The 17,805-nt window shown below is 44.9% G+C and overlaps 1 protein-coding gene and 1 long non-coding RNA gene across 9 annotated transcripts in view; one reads left to right on the forward strand and one right to left on the reverse strand.

Moving 5' to 3' along the window:
• FGF18 (fibroblast growth factor 18) overlaps window positions 1–17,805 on the forward strand; it is a 130,258-nt gene that overhangs the window by 55,739 nt on the left and 56,714 nt on the right. For 5 of the 8 annotated variants that reach the window (XM_081906526.1, XM_081906530.1, XM_081906527.1 and 2 more), the window contains one exon: window positions 15,181–15,361. In XM_081906526.1, the coding sequence (XP_081762652.1) occupies window positions 15,181–15,361 (181 nt within the window). Of the gene's footprint in view, window positions 1–14,191; window positions 14,669–15,180; window positions 15,362–17,805 lie in introns of those variants that run through there. The other 3 variants (XM_081906525.1, XM_081906528.1, XM_081906529.1) reach the window with 3 other exon arrangements.
• On the reverse strand, window positions 281–14,136 carry LOC309367372. Its single transcript, XR_014167102.1, has 4 exons — window positions 13,989–14,136; window positions 11,813–11,923; window positions 973–1,124; window positions 281–331 (listed from the first exon to the last, which is right to left on the reverse strand). It is a non-coding gene; the product is annotated as an uncharacterized lncRNA (long non-coding RNA).

A 17,805-nucleotide genomic window follows, 5' to 3' on the forward strand; every position in this document is an offset into this window, starting at 1 on the left:
CAGCTGAATTTTGTTGGCAAAAGTCATATAAGCAAACACGCCCATCGCAAAGAGGCTCCATTGCTCCAGGTCACCCCATCTGGTAGTTTTCTGATTTACAAACTTTATTTTCTGAATCCTGACAACTTTGAATCAAACCTGCCAAGTTTTGAAATTGTGAAACTGATAGTATTCAGGATCTAAATTTGTTCAACAAATGCAAATAACTAAATAAATAAAATAAATGCATTTCTAGATGGTAAGGGAATGTTTCAAAAATTGTTTAGTTGGGACAGAGAGAAACCATTAGGCTTCACTGGGTTTGCTTGTTCACCATGTGTGTACCACAACTCTATCAAAGTAGGATAGAAATGATGATGATGATGATGATGATGATGATGATGATGATAATAATAATAATAATAATGTATACATTGCCCATCTGGCTGGGTTTCCCCAGCTACTCTGGGCGGCTCCCAACCAAATATTAAAAACACAATACAGCATTAAAATTAAAAACTTCCCTAAACAGGGCTGCCTTCAGATGTCTTCTAAAAGTCAGACACTTGTTTATTTCCTTGGCATCTGGTGGGTGGGCGTTCCACAGGGTGGGCACCACCACCGAGAAGACTTTCTGCTTGGTTTCCTGTAACTTTGCTTTTCCCAGTGAGGAAACCACCAGAAGGCCCTCGGAGCTGGACCTCAGTGTCTGGGCTGAACAATGGGAGTGGAGATGCTCCTTCAGGTATACTGGGCTGAGGCCGTTTGGGCTTTAAAGGTCAGCACCAACATTTGGAATTGTTTTCGGAAACATACTGGGAACCAATGTAGGTCTTTCAAGACCGGTGTTTCTGGACTTTCACCCCATAACCTTGATTGGTGTCTGCAGCATAAAAATACTTACTTATGGGGAAAATGTCACAAGGTTTTTGTCAAGACAGTTCTCCAGCTGGCATCTGCAACCAGAGATAGAAAGATATACATCATTCTTACCATGTAAACAGGTGGCGACAGTGCTGTGGCCGTATATTCAAAAGCGCATTCCTAGCCAAGCGAAAGCATTTGAGGGTGGAATGAAGGGGTAGGCACAGCTCTGAGGGGAAAACTTGGAGGTATTTGTACTCTGGGCCTGAGGTTCCCCAGACCTAAAAAGGAAAGAGCCAGAGTCAATAATTGTTGTCCTTCCAATTCTGTCAAGAATCTGATGGTCTCAAATTTCTGGATACAATTACTACGTTTGCAACAAAAATGGTTTCCAGAATCAATTGTTTGGAATCCAAAGATCCCCTACATGAAATGAAAGGCTTGATAAACTCCGTCTCCTGTCGGAAACCCTGCAAGCCTCTGAAAAGCAGCTTGTGGGAATCCTTGACCTTCTGAGGGCTGTCATTCTCAGGGGCCGCAAACAGGACTACAGAGCAACACTCCCTTTTGCTCAGTTGACTGGTCCTTTGGACCTGTCCATAATATGGCCACCCCAGTTGCTCCAAACATTCAGCATAATTTGGCGAAACTAACTCAAAAGACAAATGTGAGTTGCAGGAAGCTGGGAGCGTTGAGTTTTACACAGAATTGCAATCCTGTCATGGTTGACTTGGCGTTCCACTGCTGAGTTAATTTCTTATCCTGGATCAAGGGAATATCTGTAGGGAGCCACTTAAAAGAGTAACCATGGATTTGATCCCTATTAAATTCCCATTGCCACTAAGGGTGCGTCCAGAATGTCCCTGTTTTTGGGTGGGATTTAATTTGGGTGGGACGCGGGTGGTGCTGTGGGTTAAACCACAGAGCCTAGGACTTGCTGATCAGAAGGTCGGCGGTTTGAATCCCCGTGACGGGGTGACCTCCTGTTGCTCAGTCCCTGCTCCTTCCAACCTAGCAGTTCAAAAGCACCTCAAAGTGCAAGTAGATAAATAGGTACTGCTCCGGCGGGAAGGTAAACGACGTTTCCACTCTGCTCTGGTTCGCCAGAAGTGGCTTAGTCATGCTGGCCACATGAGATGAGCGCTGCAACCCCAGAGTCGGCCACGACTGGACCTAATGGTCAGGGGTCACTTTACCTTTACCTTTAATCACATAGCAGCTAAATTGGATTGTACAATTATGGTTGATAGGGAGGTCTTGAACAACAAACTCACTTCCTCAAACAATCAGACTTTTTGCAGTAAGGAAAGTGATAGGAAAAGGCGTTGGAAAGTGTGGGATGATACTTGCTTTGTCATGTCATCCAGCATCCCTGCAAGTAAGTCAGAGTGAAGTCAGTGCTCAGTAAAGAAGTCATCTGGAAAGATTTCATCTATCAGTTGTTGGAAACTGCAGGAGGAGATTGCTGTTGCAATCAGGTTACAGAATAATAATAATAATAATAATAATAATAATAATAATAATAATAGTAGTAGTAATATTTATACCCTGCCCATCTGGCTGGGTTTCCCTAGCCACTGTGGGTGGCTTTCAACAGAATATTAAAATATGATAGTCTATTAAACATTAAAAGCTTCTCTAAACAGGGCTGTCTTCAGAGGTCTTCTAAAAGTCTGGTAGTTGTTTTTCTCTTTGACATCTGGTGGTAGGGCATTTCACAGGGCAGGTGCCACCACTGAGAAGGCCCTCTGTCTGGTTCCCTGTAACTTGGCTTCTCGCAGCGAGGGAACTGCCAGAAGGCCTTTCAGAGCTGGACCTCAGTGTCTGGGCTGAATGATGGGGGTGGAGACGCTCCTTCAGGTATACTGGACCGAGGTCATTTAGGGCTTTAAAGGTCAGCACCAACACTTTGAATTGTGCTCAGAAACGTACTGGGAGGTTCTGCTTTTGGGCATCCCAGAGGCATCTAGTTGGTAACTGTGAGAACAGAATTGGGGACTAGATGGGCCACTGGCAGCAGGACTCTTCTTCATGACATGATGGAATTGTAGAGTCAGAAGGGACCCTGAGGATCATCTAGTCCAACCCCCAGCAATAAATGAATATGCAGCTGTCCCATATGGGGATCAAACCTGCAACCTTAGCATTATCAACACCACACCCTAACCAACACGTTCTAGGTTTCATTGAAAACATGAAAAGTTATGTCTTGACAAGATCAGTATAATTCATTTTAGTGGGAACTAAGCCTGATTCGGGACGCGGGTGGCGCTGTGGGTTAAACCACAGAGCCTAGGACTTGCTGATCGGAAGGTCGGCGGTTCGAATCCCCGCGACGGGGTGAGCTCCCGTTGCTCGGCCCCTGCTCCTGCCAACCTAGCAGTTCGAAAGCACATCAAAGTGCAAGTAGATAAATAGGTACTGCTCTGGCGGGAAGGTAAACAGCGTTTCCGTGTGCTGCTCTGGTTCGCCAGAAGCGGCTTAGTCATGCTGGTCACATGACCCGGAAGCTGTATGCCAGCTCCCTCGGTCAATAAAGCGAGATGAGCACCGCAACCCCAGAGTTGGCCACGACTGGACCTAATGGTCAGGGGTCCCTTTACCTTTACCTTTAAGCATGATTCAGTCCACTGTATCTTAGCGGGCCCATGGTTTTAGAGAAAGCATTTTTTTTAAAAAAAAAAGTTTGTAAAATAAAAAGAAGAGAGAGAAAACTGAAGACAATATGCTGTCACTGACATCTAGGGACATGAGAGCTTTCCTTCTAATATCCAGAAAATTATTATTAATGGCTGGGGAACAGAAGATTTAATAAATTCCTAGTGTTACTTAAGTTTTTGGCATTTCAAAATATGCTCTTCGTCCAATGTGATAAAGTTCAGCGAGTGCTGGAATGACATCACTCTTTTGAGCGTTGTTCAGTTCTTACTGAGATCTATCACCTTCTCTGTACTCCAGAGTGCCCTCTCTGCTTCTGTCCCATCTCATATTTCCGAATTCTGGCAGCTGGAGGGAAGTTTGACCCAATCGTCAACCTTTCCTTCCTGTTCAATTTCAGCTTCATCCCCTAAGTGCTTTTTACTTAGGCTGCATTAACAAAGACTTTTCAAGGGAACATCATTGAATTTCACTTATCCAAAAGCACTCCAATCAATTATGTAGCAGGAGAGACTCAAATTAGATTCCAAATTGGCTCCGAATAGATTCAGAAAGCCATCAACAGCGATGAGAGATCTCGAAGTGGAATGACACTGCGTATCAGAGTCCCAAACCATCTTTGAGGAGACAGCATTTTACCATAGAACACTCATTAGGGACTCTGGAAAACGGAGCCTGCTTATAGTATGCCATGCAAACAGTAACACTCTTTCCAATATCCCCAGTGTCCTTGTCAGGAGAGTCCCCAGAAGGCTGGATGCTCATACAATGCACATTAGACCCCTGTCATCAACATTCACTGGGGAAATTTTACAGTCCACAATGATGAAAATATGGAACATTTCAATCCGCTTTTTATGGAGTCTGACCACTGGACTAACTAGCTGAGTAATAATAATAATAATAATAATAATAATAATAATAATAATAATAATAATATCTTTATTGTCAATGTACAACCTGTGTACAATGAAATTAACTGAGCCTTCCTCCCCCACCCACAAACACTCAGTCTCATTGCACTCTGTGTGCTTGTCGCACAACACACCAACCCCGAAAGTCAGTTGCACTATATTATTTTCCATTCAGCAGCCTAACAGCCCACGGATAGAAACTGGTTTTTAGCCTCTTGGTATGACTGATTATAATAATATTATATATATATATATATATATATATATATATATATATATATATATATATAATAATATATAACTTTCCTGTATTTTTGGTTTCTATGGAAGCCACCCAGAGTGGCTGGGGAAACCCAGCCAGATGAGCGGGGTACAAATAATAAATTATTATTATTATTATTATTGGGAAGCAGGTGGTGCTGTGGGTTAAACCACATAGCCTAGGACTTGCCGATTAGAAGGTCGGTGGTTCGGATCCCCGCGACGGGGTGAGCTCCTGTTGTTCGGTCCCTGCTCCTGCCAACCTAGCCGTTTGAAAGCACACCAGTGCAAGTAGATAAATAGGTACCACTGCGGCGGGAAGGTAAATGCTGTTTCTGTGCACTCTGGCACTTGTCACGGTCCTCCATGCGCCAGTAGTGGTTTAGTCATGCTGACCATGTGACCCGGAAAGCTGTCTGTGGACAAACACTGGCTCCCTCGGCCTGAAAGCGAGATGAGCGCCGCAACTCCATAGTCGCCTTTGACTGGACTTAACAGTCCAGGGGTCCTTTCCCTTTGCCTTTTTACCTTGCTGAAGGTAGAATTGTAGAATACTAGAGTTGGAAGGGACGCTGAGGATCATCTAGTCTAACTCCCTGCAAGGCAGGAAGATGCAGCTGTCTCATACGGGGATTGAACCTGCAACCTTGGTGTTATCAGCACCACACTCTACCCAACTCAGCTATCCTCAACATAACTGTTGACCTTAAGACAGAGGAACATGTCTTTAAAGTTCCAGCAGACAAGGACCATGCCCTTCTAAAGCCTGAAGATAAGTGCATCTTCCGCAAGATGTCTAAGATGAGATTTTTTTATTATAAAATCATGTTCAAAATCAGGGGTCGTCTTATACACGGATAGTGCAGAGGGGGGATGGGCGATTCGTTGGGGGACGGGCAGGAGCTTGCCAGCGGCGATTGGGTGGGTGAGTGGTGACTGTGGCAAGGGCTGCTTTGGATTGGCTGCCACTGCGACAATTGTTCTTGCAGTTGCCGGCTGCTAGTTGTGAGCGGGCAGAAGCTTGGGGCGGTTTCAGTGTTGCATGCGATTGGCAGCGTTTGTAAGTCGGGTGAGTGATGTTATGCATGCCCCTCCAAAAGTTGAACAACTCTGGGCCATCTCCCCCCATTTTCTTAAACTGGACTCCCCCAAAATAGCGGTTGTCTTATACATGGGGGGGGGGGATATACACGGTATGCACAGATTCCAGTATCAGAAATGCAGCCACTAGGAAACTGGATACAAGTGTGATTTCCATTGTCAGCGAAGAGGCCTTGTAGCTTCAGAAGCAGAGGCTGGAGGACCATCTATCATGGATGATCTAGCTGAGATGCCTGCATTGCAAGGGTTTGTTCTAGATGACTCTTGGAGTCCTTTCCAGCCAGTGTGGTGTAGTGGTTAAGAGTGGTAGACTCGTAATCTGGTGGACCGGGTTCGCGTCTCCGCTCCTCCACATGAAGCTGCTGGGTGACCTTGGGCTAGTCACACTTCTCTGAAGTCTCTCAGCCTCACTCACCTCACAGAGTGTTTGTTGTGGAGGAGGAAGGGAAAGGAGATTGTTAGTCGCTTTGAGACTCCTTAAGGGGAGTGAAATGTGGGATTGTTGTTGTTTAGTCGTGTGTAGTGTCGTCTCATGTGTTGTTGGAAAAGAGTGTTTGTGATGACCAGCTTGTTCTCTTGACAGAACTCTATTAGCCTTTGCCCTGCTTCGTTTTGAACTCCAAGGCCAAACTTTCCAGTTGTTCCTTTTATCTCTTGACTCCCTACTTTAGCATTCCAATCACCTATAATGAGAAGAACATCCTTCTTTGGTGTCACTTCTAGAAGGTGTTGCAAGTCTTTATAGAATTGGTCAATTTCATTTTCTTCAGCACTGGTAGTTGGTGCATAAACTTGGATTACTGTGATGTTAAAAGGTCTGCCTTGGATTCGTATCGAGATCATTCTATCATTTTTGAGACTGCATCCCAGTACAGCTTTTGCCACTCTTTTGTTGACTATGAGGGCCACTCCATTTCTTTTACAGGATTCTTGCCTGCAGTAGTAGATATGGTCATCCGAACTGAATTCGCCCATTCCCGTCCATTTTAGTTCACTGATGCCCAGGATGTCAATATTTATTCTTGCCATCTCATTTTTGACCACATCCAGCTTACCAAGGTTCATGGTTTTTACATTCCAGGTTCCTATGCAATATTTTTCTTTACAGCATTGGACTTTCCTTTCCGCAACTGAGTGACCTTTCAGCCTTGGCCCAGCCACTTCATCAGCTCTGAATCTACTTGTACTTGTCCTCCGCTCTTCCTCAGTAGCATGTTGGATGCCTTCTGACCTGAGGGGCTCATCTTCCAGTATCATAACTTTTATATGCCTGTTGTCTTTGTCCATGGAGCAGGGATACTGGAGTGGCTTGCCGGTTCCTACTCCAGGTGGACCACGTTTGGTCAAAACTCTCCACTATGACCTGTCCATCTTGGGTGGCCCTGCACGGCATAGCTCATAGCTTCTCTGAGTTATTCAGGCCCCTTCACCACAACAAGACAGTGATCCATGAAGGAGGGGTATCAAGTCCAAACTACTACTACTACTACTACTACTACTACTCTTCTTCTTCTTCTTCTTCTTCTTCTTCTTCTTCTTCTTCTTCTTCTTCCTCCTCCAACTCTACAATTCTATAAATCAAAAGTGTGCTGATTATGTTAGTTGCAGAAGTTCTATTAGTTAGTTGCCGCTGGTTCTATTATAGTTAAGAAATAAATTCTTACAGGCTGTGGTGTCAAAACGGGGCTGGGTATATTGGCATTCTTCAATAGCTTGGGTAATCAGTTACACACAGTTTGTATCTTTTTATAAGCTCTTTTTGGGGGGAGAGGGGGTGCTGTTGTAATTCTGAAGGGGACATGTCTTTCCTGGTCATCCTCCATGCAGTAGCCTCAACCTAACGGCTTGGGTCTTGCCGTCAAGGCTGGGAGAGGAAATGGCAGCAAATAATGGGGTGTTACATTTCAACACACGCCTAAAAAAACACCACTCTGGGGGTGGCCTTGCAAATTTTCTAATTGGCAAAGTGGAGGTTTGCCAAAACCATAGAAACAAAATAGTGATTAGCCTTCTTTCCAGACCTGGAAAAGCGACATCTTAGATATTTCTTGTTGATCTTGCCGAGATAATTTTATATGTTTGGAAGGTCATGAAGGAAATAATTACTGTGAGGTTAGTTCACTGGCTGAAAGGTTCTTTTAAAAAGGTATTTTCAATCTATCAAAGAGACTTGCATTTGTTTACTTTTTGAAATCAATAAGGGCCCTAAATGGAGGAATATTTAATTTTTGCAAATGAATGTCCTTTCAAAGCACAGGGACTTCAGAAATGCTGTGTATACTATGCTCCTGTTTACAATTGTTTTGCTAAAGTAAGATGATCCGCATGTCCTGCATGGGACCTAATTAATCTTATATTTTTATTATTGATTTTTAAGCCATTCATTTTCTCCCTTTCATTCAAGACTCAAGGGGAATAGCAAAAATGAAATAACAATAATCACAAATTTTGATGTAACTTGGGTTATGTAAATAAAATATAGGCAAAGAAAGAGGTGGGAAAGAGAAAAAACATTAGTTGCTTGGTAACTCCTTCTACGGGACGCGGGTGGCACTGTGGGTTAAACCACAGAGCCTAGGACTTGCCGATCAGAAGGTTGGCAGTTTGAATCCCTGCAACGGGGTGAGCTCCCATTGCTCGGTCCCTGCTCCTGCCAACCTAGCAGTTGGAAAGCATATCAAACTGCAAGTAGATAAATAGGTACTGCTCCAGCGGGAAGGTAAACGGCATTTCCGTGTGCTGCTCTGGGTCGCCAGAAGCGGCTTAGTCATGCTGGCCACATGACCCGGAAGCTGTATGCCGGCTCCCTCGGCCAATAAAGAGAGATGAGCACTGCAATCCCAGAGTCCGTCCCGACTGGACCTAATGGTCAGGGGTCCCTTTACCTTTACCTTTAACTCCTTCTACAAAAAGGAAGACGATTACCATATTTTTTGCTCTATAAGACTCACTTTTTCCCTCCTAAAAAGTAAGGGGAAATGTGTGTGCGTCTTATGGAGGGAATGCAGGCTGCGCAGCTATCCCAGAAGCCAGAACAGCAAGAGGGATTGCTGCTTTCACTGCGCAATGATCCCTCTTGCTGTTCTGGCTTCTGGGATACAGAATATTTTTTTTCTTGTTTGCCTCCTCCAAAAACTAGGTGCGTCTTGTGGTCTGGTGCGTCTTATAGACTGAAAAATACGGGATATAGAAAGCAAGAAGACAGAGATTTGCTATAGGGGAAAAGTCTGTTTGCCAGTTGTTTTGTTTTCCTAATTGAGGGCTCTTCTCCTGTACAGTGGTACCTTGGGTTAAGTACTTAATTTGATCCGGAGGTCCATACTTAACCTGAAACTGTTCTTAACCTGAAGCACCACTTTAGCTAATGGGGCTTCCTGCTGCTGCCGCACCGCCGGAGCATGATTTCTGTTCTCAACCTGAAGCAAAGTTCTTAACCTGAAGCACTATTTCTGGGCTAGCAAAGTCTGTAACCTGAAGCGTATGTAACCTGAAGCGTATGTAACCTGAGGTACCACTGTAGTAGTACACATCTTCATATTCTCACCTATGGCCACATATAGATGACTCAATCCAACCAAGGCATATGCAAGCACAAGAGGAAACATATATATACACAGCAGGGGTTTCTTTTTATTATTATTATTATTATTATTATTATTATTATTATTATTATTACAACAGCAGCAATATATACAGCTGAAGAGGCAAGCAACCTTTCAGTTTAAAAGTGAAAAATGGGCTGCTTCCTCAGCATGTAGTTGACATTTCAAAGAAAACTGTAGTTCAATATTTTCAACTTTTATTTTCTTTGTTGCTTCTCCCCGGAGAATAGAATGGGGACCACTGGTCATTCATAGACCCCCCATTTAAGAACTACCGCCCTGGAGCCACAGAAGTCAGTAGTGTTGTGAAACTGCTGAGACCTGATTGGAAGCTGCTTTTGGCATCCTTCATTGGCTCCCAGTACATCTCCGAGCACGATTCAAAGTGTTGGTGCTGACCTTCAAAGCCCTAAACGGCCTCGGTCCAGTATACCTGAAGGAGCGTCTCCACCCCCATCGTTCTGCCCAGACACTGAGGTCCAGCTCCGAGGGCCTTCTGGTGGTTCCCTCACTGCGACAAGTGAGGTTACAGGGAACCAGGCAGAGGGCCTTTTAATAATAATAATAATAATAATAATAATAATAATAATAATAATAATAATAATTTTCATTAACAAGCCAATCAAATCACATTAATTCCAAATTACAAAACCGAATTTTAATTTTTTGTTGGGGGTACCCATGTTTCGAGCTCAGAAAGGGTCCAATCATCTCTTATTTCTGCTGCTTTGATGTTCACAGGTCTGTCCATTCATCTCTTTGTTGTTTTCCTTTACAAATCATCTTTCAATTTTCTTGTTATCGTATTTTTTTCCTTTCTTTATAACCTCTGAAAGTCTCCACAAGCAAGTTGAAACGAACGTTGTTATAGTCCTGTGTGGATTTTCACATTAATCCAAAAGTCGTATTCAGACGGCAGACGCCATTTCAACATTAGGCAGAGGGCCTTCTCAGTGGTGGCACCCGCCCTGTGGAACACCCTCCCATCAGATGTCAAGGAGATAAACAACTATCCGACTTTTAGAAGACACCTGAAAGCAACCCTGTTTAGGGAAGTTTTTAATGTTTGATGTTTTATCATGTTTTTAATATTCTGTTGGGAGCCGCCCAACACTGCAAGGTGATATTTCCACCAACAGTTTAATTTGCCACTAAATTTTGTGTAAAGTGAAACTTAACGATGAATATGCTTCGGCCAAACAAATGAAGGATTTCTCAGGGAAATTAAGAGAAATGAGTTAGGAAATGTCTGTTAAAGGGCAGTGCATAAATTCATTAAACAAAAAACATTTTAAAGAAACAATCTGAGTGACATCTCTCAGGGACCTTTTCTGCATTTCTTGGTTACCACCAAATTGGGCCTTGATGACATTTGACATGAATATAAAATGAATGCCCTGCTCAGCTGAAATTTGCGGGAATGTTGAGGAAAGCTTAAAAATAAAACCATCAAAGGGTATACTGCACGCCTCTAGGGAGCTGCTAAATTTCACCAGAAGAGAAACTCGAGGTAAATTTCAAATATCCCTTTTTAAGCAAAACAACTACAAGAGTTTCAGAGGGTATCATTTTAAATTGTTGAGATGCCTTGTGAGGTGGGAAGGGTAGCATTCACACACCATTAACAGTATTCTTTTTTCATGTGAGATAGATGGTTTGGTGTTTTGTGTGTGTACACACACACAAAACACCTATATTGTCAGTCTGAGTCATTGTACCAGCCTGTTTTCCAGCAACTTGCACCAGACCTACCCTCAAAGACTGCGCTGGAGTTGTTGTCGTTTAAATGTGCTTGAGGCTTCTGAAATAAATTGAGAACCACCCACTAAAAGCCACCGTGCCTCAACCGCACATTTTCTCATGTGCATAACAATGGGCTGCGTTAAATGCATTTCAGAGCATCTATTGCTCTGAACTCTGCGACTGGGTTGAGTGGCTACGGATTGAACTTCAAGGAGGGGAAACAGCTCTACTGAAGTATGAAGGAAATATCCAGTGTTTAAAATGCATGTTTCTGCTGTGGCATTTAGTGCAGTGCCACCAGTTCTTTAATAAGCTATGGTATCTGAACATTCAGGCAACCATTTAGATTGTGCAATTTTGTGTTTAAGGGGACTTGGTGGCTGTATATTCCTACAGAAGAAATTTATATATTCAGGAGACAAACTACAAATACCAACAGACTGTTACTTTGTTGTTAGAGGGTGTGAGGAAGGCGGGAAGCTGTGGGGGTTGTGTGTGTGTGTGTGTGTGTGTGTGTGTGTGTAGAAGAACTACAAAAGGGAAAGAGTCAAGATGCCACTCTTTCAATGTTGATGCTTTGCTCTAGAGTCTAGATTATAGCCCCTGTGGTTTCATTTCATTTCATTTTTAAATGGAGGCGGTAGAGCTAGAAACGAGGGAGAATTTTATTCTGTTTTAACGCCACTTTACCTGATTTGGACATCAATAGGAACACAGCTATCTTTCCAAAATCCGCACTTCTTCAAATTTTGTGATGCAGTTCTCCAATAAAAAAAGTATACGAAAAGCATATATTAGGGACTGGCGTGCAGAAAAAAACTACAGTGGTGCCCCGCAAGACGAATGCCTCGCAAGACGAAAAACCCGCAAGACGAAAGGGTTTTTCGGTTTTTGCGACGCTTCGCTAGACGATTTTCCCTATGGGCTTGCTTCGCAAGACGAAAGCCCATAGGGAAATCTCCGGGGACCTCTTTTAAATGCTGGCGGTGGGGAGCAAAGCCTTTCCCCCCCCTCCGGACTTCAGAAGAGGTCCAGGAAGGCCGGCGGGGGCGAAAGGCTTTGCTCCCCACCGCCAGCATTTTAAAAGCGGTCCGGGATAGCAGGGAAGCGCTTCCCGCTATCCCGGACGGCTTTTGAAGGCAGGCAGGGGGGAGCAAAGACTTTTGCCCCCCGCCCGCCTTCAGAAGAGGTCCAGGACCTCTTCTGAAGGCGGGCGGGGGGCAAAAGTCTTTGTCCTCCCTGCCTGCCTAACTGGGGGCTTTTAAATCGCCCCGGGACTGTCCGGGGCGATTTAAAAGCCCCCGGACGGCTTTTGAAGGCAGGCGGGGGGGAGCAAAGACTTTTGCCCCCCGCCAACCTTCAGTCCAGGACCTCTTCTGAAGGCTGGCGGGGGGCAAAAGTCTTTGCTCCCCCCTGCCTGCCTTCCCGGGAGAGCGGAAAACGCAGCGCTGCCTTCCCGCTCTCCCGGAAAGGCAGGCAGGGGGGACAAAGACTTTTGCCCCCCGCCAGCCTTCAGAAGAGGTCGGGGGACAGACTGTCCCCGGACCTGGTCTGAAGGCGGTTTCCATAGGAACGCATTAATTGATTTTTAATGCATTCCTATGGGAAACCGTGCTTCTCAAGACGAAAAACTCGCAAGACGAAAAGACTTGCGGAACGAATTAATTTCGTCTTGCGAGGCACCACTGTACACATATCAGTGGAAATAATGTGCAGAATTCCTTGCAAAAATGCATACGAATTTCCATACAGACTTATAGAAAGAAAGTTTTCAAGTCGGTGCAGAAATCTAGAAACCGAAATCGACAATCAAGCTACACTTGCCTGTTACATGTAAAAGGGATGTGTGCAAGAGGTAGCATTTTTATTTTTTATTCTCTGTGCAAATTGCTGAAATCCTCACCAAGCTGTCTGATTGATGATTCTCATCTCCAGTGCTTGCATTCATGAGGCAGAGTTGCTCCCACCAGCAGCCAGCAGGAGTTAGAAGGCAACCATCTCCTAAAAATTCCTATTGGGCCGTGAAGCCAGGGGAGGAAATATAGGGAGATAGTGAAGCCACTCTGAGGGGAGGAAATCTAGGGGGATAATAGGCTCTCTTACTGGAGGTGTAAACTGCTAATTGGTTAGTGTCCTTGAAATAATGCTCTATGACTCTGTTAAACCAACACAATGAAGGGATAGGTTGGGTGATTTTACTTCGCTATAGCATAGAACTATGCTTGTATTGCCTTTGAATCCTGATTGATGATTCTCATCTCCAGTGCTTGCATTCATGAGGCAGAGTTGCTCCCACCAGCAGCCAGCAGGAGTTAGAAGGCAACCATCTCCTAAAAATTCCTATTGGGCCGTGAAGCCAGGGGAGGAAATATAGGGAGATAGTGAAGCCACTCTGAGGGGAGGAAATCTAGGGGGATAATAGGCTCTCTTACTGGAGGTGTAAACTGCTAATTGGTTAGTGTCCTTGAAATAATGCTCTATGACTCTGTTAAACCAACACAATGAAGGGATAGGTTGGGTGATTTTACTTCGCTATAGCATAGAACTATGCTTGTATTGCCTTTGAATCCTTTGTGGCGACTTCTGTCTTGGGGTTGCTACCTTTTTGGTAAAGGTAAAAGGTAAACGGCATTTCCGTGCGCTCTGGTTTCTGTCACGGTGTTCCATTGCACCAGAAGCGGTTTAGTCCCGCTGGCCACATGACACAGAAAACTGTCCGTGGACAAACACCGGCTCCCTCGGCTTGAAAGTGAGATGAGTGCCGCAACCCCATAGTCGCCTTTGACTGGAATTGACCGTCCAGCGGTCCTTTACCTTTTACCTTTACCTACCTTTTGTGTACAAATAAATGTGGTTGATTCATTACCTTGTTATTATAGACCTCTGGTAAGGGAACCTAATATGCAGGAACAGGAGAGTAAAAGCAAGTTAAGAAACCCCAGTCTGGTCCAAGGTGCAAAGGACATATTCTCATGAACATGGTGAGCAATGTGTTGGCGTGCCAGGCAGTGTCTCCTTGTTATTCAGGTGAACAGCAGTTGTAGGCTGGTACACTGGCCAGTTTCCCTCTCCTTCAGCGTCAGCATGACATCACAATGGCCTGTGTCTCTCCTTCTGGTTGGACACATCCGTGTGAGAACACAGTGGCCAGTCTGTGAAACAGGCAGCATCAGCGTGAGATCACAGTGGCCAGTTTTTCTCCCTCGGGTGGCTAGCGTGGGCCAGAGTGGGCAGCCTCTGTCCTTCAGGCAGGGAGCATCATCTTGTGGGGAGAGGCATTCATTTGTCTTCATTCCTCTTCCACTCAGGCAGGCAGTAGCATGTGGACAGAATATTTATTTCTCTTGCGGAAGCTGCCAAAAGCAGGTACATGTCAGCACAATCTCTTTTTCAGTGAGGTGGGCTTAGTTGGGAGCAGATGGTGGGCCCTGTATGTTCTTCTCTTAGTGAGGTGGTCAGCAGAAGTATGAGTATAGTGGTCATCTCACCGAAATGGGCAGCAGCATACAGAGCATGCAGAGAAGCAGCAGGCAAGGCAAAGAGCAGGCAATCCTTCTATGACATGGCCTCTCTGCTTACAGGAAGTGGATGCGGGTGGCGCTGTGGTCTAAACCACCGAGCCTCTTGTGCTTGCTGATCATGAGGTCAGCAGTTCAAGTCTGCGTGAATGGGGAGGTCCCATTGCTCTGTCCCAGCTCCTGCCAACCTAGCAGTTCAAAAGCACACCAGTGCAAGTAGATAAATAGGTACTGCTGCGGCGGGGAGGTAAACGGCGCTTCTGTGTGGTCTTGCTTCCATCACAGTGTTCCATTAGTCCAGAAGTGGTTTAATCCTGCTGGCCACATGACCCAGAAAGCTGTCTGTGGACAAACGCCGGCTCCCTTGGCCTGAAAGCGAGATGAGTGCCACAACCCCATAGTCGCCTTTGACTGGACTTAACCATCCAGGGGTCTTTTACCTTTTTCACCTTTTAAAGTGTTGTTTGCATTTGTGAATCTACAACATTGCCTTAGTTTACTGTCTGCTTTCCCCCTTCTTTAAAATAAAAATAAAAATAGATGTTTGTCGCCGAAGAAAATGTGGATTTTCGGATACATGTGGAAAATCAAACACGAGCGCGAGACGATGTGAGCAGGAAGCAGCTCAGACTCTATCAGCTGTACAGCAGAACGAGTGGGAAGCATATTCAAGTTCTAGGTAGACGGATCAGTGCCAAAGGAGAAGATGGAGACAAATATGGTAAGAGGATTTTTGTTTATTTGCTATGCCAACTTCCAATGGGTGAATCTGTGAGGGAGGCAGGGGTAGGTATTTTCATTGCCTTCAGTGTCATCTGCACAATGAGGAATATATTAGGCCTAGCCTATATATATCCTAATATATTCCTCATTGTGCAGATGACACTGAAGGCAATATATATATATATATATATTAGAATCATAGAGTTGGAAGAGACCACAAGGGCCATCGAGTCCAAACCCCTGCCAAGCAGGAAACACCATCAGAGCACTCCTGACATATGGTTGTCAAGCCTCTGCTTAAAGACCTCCAAAGAAGGAGACTCCACCACACCCCTTGGCAGCAAATTCCACTGTCGAACTGCTCTTACTGTCAGGAAGTTCTTCCTAATGTTCAGGTGGAATCTTCTTTCTTGTAGTTTGGATCCATTGCTCTGTGTCCGCTTCTCTGGAACAGCAGAAAACAACCTTTCTCCCTCCTCTATGTGACATCCTTTTATATATTTGAACATGGCTATCATATCACCCCTTAACCTCCTCTTCTCCAGGCTAAACATGCCCAGCTCCCTTAGCCGTTCCTCATAGGGCATCGTTTCCAGGCCTTTGACCATTTTGGTTGCCCTCCTCTGGACACGTTCCAGTTTGTCAGTGTCCTTCTTGAACTGTGGTGCCCAGAATTGGACACAGTACTCCAGGCGAGGTCTGACCAGAGCAGAATACAGTGGCACTATTACTTCCCTTGATCTAGATGCTGTACTCCTATTGATGCAGCCCAGGAATATAGCATCTAGATCAAGGGAAGTAATAGCACCACTATATATTATTGAACCAATAACAGATGCCAGTTAGAACTGAGGCAACTGGATGCCAATTGCTTAGGTGATCATCCTTGGTGACCATTTTGTTTGTGGGGAAATGTCAGACAAAAATCATATGGAGGGCAACCCAATATTATCCCCACAGAATCTTGGTGGTGGAAGGAGTTGGGCAGGTGGAGGGAAATCCTCAGTTAGGTTTCACTTCCGGTGCCTTGGGAGGAGACCAGCTTTTGATCCATTTTTTACACAGGGCAGAAGAATTCAAAGGTGATTACATAGAGCATGTTTCTCATCCCTTCCTGTTAGACAGAAGTTGTGTATTTTGATGGATCCTGTGGGTGTGATAAGGTCTGCCAGTGGGAAATGGCACCATTAGTATGTTGTGAGATATAGAGAGATTGTGTCTTCAGTGGGTCAGTGTGTTTCACTGTTAACCAGGAGATTGGTGGTTCAAGCCCACCCAGGGACCGCTGTGGCCAGGATTCCTGCATTGCAGAGGGTTGGACTAGATGACCCTCAGGAGCCCTTCCAACCCTACAATTCTATGATTCTGCACTCAAATGGACAGGCATGCTCTATGCCACCCATCTCCACCCTCTGGCCGTAGTTCAAAAAGCTAATCTCTATACCACACAGCCGCAGTGAAAAGGCTTTTTCATGCCTCGAAGCTGACTGATTAGTCAACTGGACACGTGGGATTAACTTTTATGTCACTTGATCCCTCTGATCAGATCCTGTGCCTTTGTAGTACACCTTTCCTAATGTGATTATTGTGTTCGCTAAAATTAAATGCGTATCCTTGGGGTGTATGCGCGTGCAAGTGATCGTGGGCATTTTTCTTCCTTTAAAATTGCGTGCAGTCACATAGCCGCAAAAGATGTTTCATCCAAGGGTGGCTAATGAATTTAAATTAAAAGTACATTTACCCCCCTTTTGGGGCAGGCAGCTTTGCGGGTGGGTCCCGGGCCTCCGTTGAAAACCAGCTTATGGCAGGCCGGATCCTATTCCTGCTGCCAAAGAGGTCAATGGCGGCAGGAGTTTGGTGGGCGTTTCCCTGGGCATGGCACCAATTGACCAACATGGCACCGTGCCCAGGGGAAGTTCAAATGACCGGCTTGCAGGGACGGGCAGGAGTGACATGCGCCATTGCTTGCCACAATGCCTATGGCCAAACCTCACACTTGTAACTGATAAAGTTGTGGCCTTATTTGATCCCCAAAACCAATATGCTGTGTGTTGTCTAGTTATTTGCACCTTAGGGAACAGGGTGGTCATGGGGCCTCGATACACAAGAACAACAATGACACAATGCCTTAAATATTACAAATTGCAACTTGTTAAAATTTAACAAGAGAATTCTGGTAAAATAGCCATCTGTTTTGGCTTCTGAATGCTGGTTGAAGAAAGGACCTATTTTATTAATTTATTGAGAAATGCCCATGAATATTCAGGGGCAGGGGAACATCATCGTCAGCAGACAGAAGGAAGCAATTGCAGAATCACATTCAGTTTTAGTAGGGCAGCTGAGGCTCCAATACTTTGGCCACCTCATGAGAAGAGAAGACTCCCTGGAAAAGACCCTGATGTTGGGAAAGATGGAGGGCACAAGAAGAAGGGGACGACAGAG

Source organism: Podarcis melisellensis, assembly GCF_964234715.1.
Source record: "Podarcis melisellensis genome assembly, chromosome: 3".
Classification (NCBI taxonomy): domain Eukaryota; kingdom Metazoa; phylum Chordata; class Lepidosauria; order Squamata; family Lacertidae; genus Podarcis; species Podarcis melisellensis.